This window comes from Curcuma longa, chromosome 5 (genome assembly GCF_044706935.1).
Source record: "Curcuma longa cultivar G26 ecotype Majalengka, Jawa Barat chromosome 5, ITB_CL_G26_1.1, whole genome shotgun sequence".
Classification (NCBI taxonomy): Eukaryota; Viridiplantae; Streptophyta; class Magnoliopsida; order Zingiberales; family Zingiberaceae; genus Curcuma; species Curcuma longa.
The window spans coordinates 8760333-8769306 of record NC_133865.1 but is presented as its reverse complement, the minus strand read 5'-3'; the positions used below and the strand labels follow the sequence as shown (position 1 = coordinate 8769306).

At 38.0% G+C, this 8974-nt stretch overlaps 1 protein-coding gene across 1 annotated transcript; it reads right to left on the bottom strand.

The window, feature by feature from the left end:
• Positions 1–1036: 1036 nt before the first annotated feature.
• Positions 1037–6160, bottom strand: LOC141829021 (uncharacterized). The gene is made up of 7 exons (XM_074716430.1): positions 4641–6160; positions 3407–3497; positions 3149–3306; positions 3009–3060; positions 2839–2921; positions 2633–2726; positions 1037–1623 (listed from the first exon to the last, which is right to left on the bottom strand). Exons 1-7 carry the CDS (start codon positions 6072–6074, stop codon positions 1058–1060), a joined length of 2478 nt encoding a protein of 825 aa, XP_074572531.1. The 5' UTR covers positions 6075–6160; the 3' UTR covers positions 1037–1057.
• Between the last annotated feature and the right edge of the window lie 2814 nt (positions 6161–8974).

Below are 8974 nucleotides of genomic sequence, written 5' to 3'. Positions count from 1 at the left end.
GTGACCGGGCGGTGTCTGGAACCTGATTCGCCGGAGTGATCGTTTTTACATGTCGACCACAAAGGCTTTCCTACAACCGGAGGTGCAGTCACCGCCCGGTACGCGCACAGAACGGTAGTCATTTTGCACGAATCTCGACGCGACGACCAAACAAAAAAAAATAAATCTAAGTTAGTTCCGTTAACTATATCTGGGATGAACCTACTATCAAAGTAAATTGAGAAGTACACGCGGCCAACCCACGTTCAACATACTACTTTGATTGTGCTATCTGGGTGACAACTTAAATATACTGTAGCTAAAGATCGAATCGTAGGTGCCTGGATGACAACCTGAATGTCCTACCATAGCACCATTGTCCCGGGTCCTCGAATCACAATTCGACAACCTGATTGTCCTACCGTGGCACCATTGTCCCGGGAACTAGACAGACCAACTAAAATTGATATGGGCGTGTGCTCGATCGAAATTATTTTAATAGATTTTATAATTATTTGATTTGGGATCACAATTATTGATAATCAACAATTCAACGGTCCAGTATCACAAACTTCTTCAAGATTTATAAATCTGCCCCCAAACAATTCAATTTCATCAGCCAGTTAAACTAATTAACCGTGTCAACTGTAAACAGGCCCATAAACTACGTGTAACTTTCTGGCAACATTTGAATTTAATTTCTCTGGTTACATCAACATATAGCAGAATGAAACAATGAGGGAGAAGGGGACTGCTAGAACACACTATCCCAAAACATGATTGTTATGGCCAAAAAAGAAAAGAAAAGAAAAAAAGAGAGCAGATAACCAAACCCAAAAGAGCTCAAAGTATCAGTAGCCATGTTCAGCTTCTTCCGCTTTAATGTACAAGTCTGGCAATACCAATATCCATCGAGCATGTGGGATTGGTTCTCTTGTGAATAGACCATGCATAGATATTACAAGTCTCGCCGTGTATCCATCTAACTGTATAGGAACTACAGCCTCAACCTGGAAAGTGTGTGAGGTTGTGGCAGCAAGGGCATTCTATGCTTGCATCATTTGAAAAAAGTGAGAAATTATACTTGGTACTGAAAGCCGAAATTCTGAAAAGTTCTGATTTCACCGCATCGGCTTGCAGTGATGATCACCAACCCCCAGGTCGACGAACTTTGCACTGGCATGTACCCGTTGCCGAATGGATCACCATTGTCTCGAGGGCTCTGTTTGTAAGCGACGAGCTCTTCAGGCCAAGTTGCTGAAACCCTATCACTAAAGTGATTTGATCTTGGGCTTAGACGATTGGTGTTCTGGGAACGAGGAGAAGGTGAAAGATGGACCCCATCAGTTTCACATTTTAGTGGTGAATTTGCCTGAGATTCTCCGCTGAGAGAATTCTGTTTGTTTGAGGGAGCCCTTGCCATCCCTCCCATTCCTGAGCTTGGCCACGGAATAGCCATGGTCACTCCTTGACAGTGGAAATGCTCATAAGATTGTGTGACAGTCGCGGTGGTTCTAGTCCGGTTAGGTTGAGAATCTTCATCATATCGCCATACATATACATGAGAGTCCTCGCTGGCACAGATCACATACTTGCCACCAGCAGTCCAATATGCTGAGATTTGACTGCTTCTATTGCGAAAACCTGAGAAAGAGAGCAAAAGTTATTTTCCAATACGATAGTGATTGGTTCATGACATAGGAATGTCACAAATTGCAAGGATGATTGGTGAAAACAAGTACCAGAATTCTATAACATGCTGAGGGTGTTCATTGGTATGAGAATTATACTAAATTTTTATTCAATAGGGCTTTGAAAGCTGGAAAATTGGTTCACAGTTCACCTTGACTGATCTTATAAATCAAAATCCCATTAGTAGCCTTCAATTCTTAACAACAAAGTAAATTGACGCGGAATGATACTGAACTGCCTCAGGCATTTCGATATAAAATCAAATGAATTTGCTGCCTTCAACTTGGCCTTGAGTTTGTTGCCCAGGTGGTTTCCAAACTAGATCTTCAAATAGGCAGTTGTGACCTCCTAACAATGAATATTCTTAACAGGAATATTCATAACAGAGTTTCTCTCAGTTAGCAGACTGAGCAAAAGGGCCTTTTATTGCATTTTTGCTGACTCTCAATTGACTGCTGCCCGTACAAAAGAAGAAACTGTCATGCCCTGGCGAGGAATTAAGCCTCTATCTAGATGAGAGATTGAAGAAGAAAGTGATGTGTGCCTTCCAAGAAAGGTAGTAGCAATGAGTTTTCATGAAATTCATTTTCAAAGTAGAGCCTAGCCAGGTGCTTATACTATGAAAAATATTCTCTGACCGATAGACAGCTGAGGAACGATTTGGTCTTATTTCAGGTTGCTTAAGGCATTTTCTTTTACATTTTTCAAGTTGTGCCAGGAAACTTAAAGCCAAATTAGTTAGTTGCTAAATTATTTGAGATTAATGTAAAATAACAGGAAGCCGATAGGTAACCAGGGAAACCTGTCATGCTATAGTTTCAAGCCAATCTAGAATCTAAAAGGAAAAAATGATTTTGCATTTGAAGCATACTCAGAAGCTTTTATTCCAGTACTTGTTGGGCTCTTTTTACTACTCCATAATATCAAAGTTGTTGACTTCTACAAAAGGGAAGATTTCTACCTCTAAACTTGTGGATTAGGTCATTGCCATCAACTACCCGGACTCGTGAATCTGCCGATGTGATCAATATCCTTGAGTTACTCCCGGGAGCAAACTGTTAACAATGCTGGTCAGCAAAACTTAACAACCATTTAAAGTGGCACTTAAATAGACAGAGATAGTCATATATATTTTCAAAGTAAAAGAACCATAATTCATGAGAATACCTGGAAGCCAGTAATTTTTTTGTGCCTGGATCTTTTTCTCTTGTTCTGTAAGTCAATCTGACTTTTCTGGAGAAGCTTATTATCTAAAAAAGAAAAGGAACCATGTCACATAACCAATAAAGCATTGAAAACAAATACATAGGACAATAATAAGTTGGAGTGTTACATACCAGATGTGTCATACAGGTGGCAACTTCCCTTGTGTGAACCAACAAGAGCACCCTTTAAGAATTCAAAACATTAAACATTGCATATTAATGGGACTTCATTGAAACTAGGAAGAAAATTGAAGGCCATTAATATTTGATACCTGTCCATCAGGGGTATAGCAAGCAGCAGTGACCATCTCATGCAAATCATCCCAATCAACAATTTGGCGATCAGGAATACTCCATATGCGGACTTTCTCATCCAGGGACCCACTGATGAAATACCTATCATCAATAGGATTGAATTGGATGCAAGTCACTGCATCAATGCAAACAATAAGGAGACTTTGGGAGAAAATAGTAAAAAGCAAGTATAACAGGACAAGGAAAAGAAAAGTTTGAAGATAATCTGAACTTACCATAGTCACTATGTGTGAATATCTTTAAACAGGATTTGCTGGGCAAGTCCCAAAGTCGAACAGTTTTGTCCATGGAAGATGATAAAAGATACTGCAAAGCAAACAAATTTGGGATTGTGAATTTTGTTCCAAAAAAAAATCAACTCTCTGATTAACAAGAATACCACCTATATAAATGGGCAGGCAATCAGCAAAATCCAAGGATAGATTATGAATTTTAACATAGCAGAATTTAATAAGGGGAAAATATATGATCAAAAGAGAGAGGCGCAGATAAAATATGTTCACGGAAAAATTTCCCATATAATTCAAGGATCAAAAACATTTATTTTTTACTGCAACAAGTATTATGAACAATGTAAAACAATTGTCAAATATAAGTTTAAATTGTTCTTGTATAGTATAAATCATTCCAAACAACGAATCTGTGTGGATTTAAATACACTATAACAGCACTTTGAACATAAATTTTATATTTAACGAGCAGATAATTGAGCATCTCAAACCAGGCATGGTTTACAAATAAATCAAGGGAAGTGCAAATGGAGAAATAATGTAAGCTAATATCCTTAGGCAAAGATAAGTTGATTAACATACAGAAACTATCAGTCAGTGTGAGGTCTTAATTTATTTAGCTGAAAGGATTAAATATTTGTTGAGTTGCCTCCTTTTAGGCTTGAGGAGGTACTGGTTTGTGCCCATGTCCAGTAGCATCTATTTCAATGTAGCTAAGTTTCTATCTGTAATTGCTCTGAGCTATATGTCACTTTGATGTTCAAATTTCAGCAAAAACAAATTTCTAGACATCTAGGGTGATATGAGTTCTATGAAACCCAAGCCAACTATCTGTATGCTGTAGCTTATTTTTTGCTATATCAACTAAATTTGAGTACTTAAACCGATAGCTATATTCGAGATATATAACGCTAAACATAGGAAAGTCTTCTCAAATTCTTCCATCATAATCATCTCAATATTTAGTAGCAAAATAACTTGGTGTCCCTGATTGCAAGTTAACTGTTGGAACACAATTATGCGGAATTGCACAAACACAACTATTGTAAGTCAATTAGATGGATCTCATGCAGCCATTGGGCTTATATATCTCAAGTAATACCCAAGAAATTTATATAATCAGGTAATGTAATTTTCATCTCTCTTTACCCTTCACCACTCAGTTCTTCAACTCAAATTGATTCAAAAACGAACTTAGCACTTTATCATTAAAACAAACCTGTGATTTCCACCATGAGAGGTCAAGGACATCATCAACATGCCCTCTGAAAGAACAGAAAGGATTGTCTGACAAAGCAAACACATGCTCAGGCATTATAACAGAGTCTGAGCTGTTAGACTTCCGGCCATTAGGGATCTTTGCTCTTCTCTTCTTATCCCAGGAGTTTGCTTCTGCGCCAACCAACACTGATCTTGGATCTGAAGGGGAATTACTGATTGCCATAGCAAACGGCTTGAAATTCTCATTCTCCTCTGCAGCCTTGAGCAAATCACTCTTTGTACTGATATCAGAGACTTCCCAAACATGAATGACACAGTCCTCCCCTGCACTGGCTAGGTACCGGCCGTCCAAGCTGAATTTGATGCTCCAAATAGAACCATTATGTGCCTGAATTGCCTGGCTCATGTACAAACCAGTGAGCTCCTTGTGAGACTTTCCATACTGCGAAACCTTGACCCGAAGGTCAAGGCCCTGTGCACCATCCTGGCTATCGTCAGTCGCGGAGCTCGACCTCCTCCCTCCCTTCTCCGACGATGTATCCTTGTCGTCGCTGCTCCGACGGTCCTGGTGGTGGTGGTGTCCTCCAGTGATAGCAGCCCCAGCCACAGTCCTAATGCTCCTCAACCAGCCGCCTTTCTTCTTCGACCGTGCTCCTCCTTTCAAAACCCCATCTGTTCGCGGCCCGCTGCCAGACTCACCAGAGCCGACGCCGCTCCGCCGCCCAGCCTCTGCATCCTCCACATTCTGCCGCCTCATCAGTTCTTGAACGATGGGCGAGCAGCCAACGCACATCTCGAATTCCTGCATAGTGAGTTGGCGCCCAGTCCCCACTTCCCTGAACTTCTTCCCCATCCCATCCTCCCCGAATTCCTTCACCACGAACTCCCTCCCGTTGTCGAGGTTCTTGATCAAGCACCTGGGATCGTCGCAATCGGCGGCGCCGCAATCCTCGGGGCGTCGGTTTCCTCCACCGCCGTCTTCGTCGGAGACCTCAATAACCCCCGAGGACGAGGATCGAGATATCGAAACCGACCGATTGGCAGATCTCTGGCGGTGGTGGTGCCGGTGTGGGCGGAGAAGGGGCTCAGGCGTATCCACAGACGAGGGTTCCACGGAGGCGTCGGATCTGGCGGCGGACGAAAAGGGGGCATCGAGGGCAGGCGCCGGGGCGTCCCCAGCGCGAGGGAGGCGGGAAAGGGTGGAGTCTCCGGCGAGCCCGAGCCGCTGGAGGAGCACGCGGCGGCGCTCGGCGACAGGAGCGGGCTCGGAGGTCCAGACGTCGAGGGACCGCAGCGGCGAGGAGCCGTCGTCTCCGTGGTCGTCGTCAGAGGCGGAGGTGGAGGAACCGGAGGAGGAGAGGATCCGGTCCAAGGACTCGTAGAACTCTTCTTCTTCCTCCGCTTCCTCCGCGACGGCGTTACGTCTCATCATACCGGCATTCCGAATCGCGATACGGCCGCGACGGTGGCCTCGCCGCGGGGAAGAAATATATATATAAATATATATAGAGATATAGAAATAGCAAGCGGGCGCAAGGAGAAAGGAATCGATCGTATCGGCGATGTAACGGGCGAAACGACACGGAGGAGAGGGGCAGAGGAAGGAGAGAAAGGCTGGCGATATGAGTTGCCGTTTTAGTTCATGTCAGTTGGGAAGGACTTCATTATTAATGGTGAGCTTGCAGTAGTATAGATATACTATACTGTTCCTTTTGTTTTGGATAGGAGTAGGCAGGCTTCTAATGATCAAAAATAAAAATAATATTAATTTAATTAAAAATAAAAATAAAATCCAATTAGGTCAAGTCGATCGAATCACATTGTGTTTGAGGGATCAATAGTCATGAGTTCTTTGTAAGGTTTCCTCGATGAGGTAACATAATTCAAGTCATTCAATATAGGCATGTGTGTTGTTCGACTCTTTATGCCAAGAATATCAATAACATATATAGTTGACTTCATCGAATGATAACGATTATGATTTGTCCAACCATAAACGAGTGACTTGATAGTAATCATTTGAAACTATGGATCATTTTACTATGATTCAAAACCTTATAATTTTGTTCCCAATGACTCTTGTAATTAATTATTAGTGGAACGGGAATTAAGGCCTTTATTTCTCATTGATCAACCTCAAATCAAATCGCAATCCCATTTAATTTAATTTGACATATTTTCCTCCCTCGCCACAAATGTATATCAATGTACGATAAGAAAACATAATGAAGAAAACATGCTTAATAAAGTCATAATTGACCATTTTAATTAATTATTGTAACATATTTTAAATCAAATTAATTATGTGGTTGGCAAATTAAAGGGCTTGAAAGCTCATTCTCAAATTAAATTGGTATATTCCCCCTTTCCACATAATTAATATATATTAATGTTGAAAATAAAATAATACAATTATTTATATAACATGCATGATAATAATTGACTTCTCGATTCAACTCTTTTTTTATTCCCATTTCTATTATTTATTTTTTATTTATTTTATTTAAGTACTTAGTACTCCTCACAATGCCTCCACCATGTTACTTTTATTATTGAGATATGAAAATTATTATATATAATTTTTTTATTCCCATGAAATTTTATGAAATGACCTTTCAAATTTCACATATTGAAGATTGTTATAGTTTACCTATATATATATATATACTCTCTAGCTAGCTACCAACCTCATTTCTCAAATCTTTGTATGAAAACAACCTCTCATTTTGTTAAATTGGATTTAAATATTTAATGGGGGGCAGCTTAATAGCGATAGCCGTGTGTTTTCTTTATCCAAAACTATTAACTTGAAAACTACAAAGGAACTAACAAAAATAATAATAATAATAATTAACTTAGTCTTTTTAATCTAAAACTTTATATATATATATATATATATATATATATATATATATATATATATATATATATAATTGATCCTCCTTTTTGTGCTCTTGTACTACACATTATGAATGATCTTTCTAAATCAAATAGTTGATCTTCATGTTGTTAATATGAAATTGCACTATTAAAGTTTAGTTAAGACTATTCATGGACAAAGCATGAGAGTTGGTCACACTGTGTGAATGAACAACCCATGCAAAATCTCATGTATTTATATTTTGATATATTTTGAGAATTAATCTTGCAATTTACAGGACTTGAATATCAATTTACTAGAGTAATGATTATTTGTCATATTTCTAAAGGAAATACAAGGAAATACCAATTGTTTTTCCTTTTCCACAACTTATCAAATAATGTATTTCTTTTTTTTTTTTCTAAATAAAAATATAAATTGAATGGCAATAGGCTTCTGCAAGCTACAGCTACATATCACTGCCCTCATTTAATTGATTGCTCCTCCTTCCAACTTTGCTCATTGATAAAAGTGAATGCTAAAACCAAAGCAAAAAGCCTAGCTATAACAAAACCATCAAAACAAATTAAAAAAAAAAGAAAATTAAATAAACAAATAAACGACCACAATAAAACATTAATTATCTTAATTTGTTTGCATGCACTATTTATTATTTATTACCAAATATTAATCATTGAGTTTGTTTAGTTAAGTATTTTGACAGTTTAAGTCAGTTTTAATGAAATAATTTGATTAAGAAATTAAATGCATAAATATGTAGGCAATATATCTAAATTTATTTACTTAGTATATTATATTTATCAAATTATTATTAATATTTTTTGAAGAAATAAATTTTCAACCTGAACTTTGAGGCTCTAGTCCCAATAAAAGGACTTGTAGGCTGGGTCTAGAAAAGAAGACATTCATGGCAATTTATACCATTCCAACTCTTTCATGCAGTACCAATTGAATTCAATCAGTTTTTATCATACTCTTTATGAACAAGTGAAGGTTCCATGATTTAAATTAAAACACTATTTGAGTATGTATAAATTATTTTTAAGATTTATTTAGTAGCTAGGTAAATTAAGAGGAAAATTATTTATCCTACTAAATTATATATAAAATAAAATAAAATAAAAACACTAGATTGGATTGCATATTAATCTAGTTTGAGTAGTATAAACACATGTTTGTTTGGTGTTCATGTGAATCTAAAGCATTGGGATGATTTTGAGTTATAAGAATAATCCTTTGCGATATGATTCACTTTGTAGTTATGTGGCTAAGTTTAGGATTTGACTCGATGAAAATGACTAGAAAATTATCTTTTTGTTAGGTTATTCAGAATTTCAATAAATAAATTTTCTTAAACGCTTTGAGTCAATCAATTGTATCATGATCATGGTTGATGTCGCATCAAATTAAGTCTAATGATATATCACAAGTAATTAATATTAAATCATTGG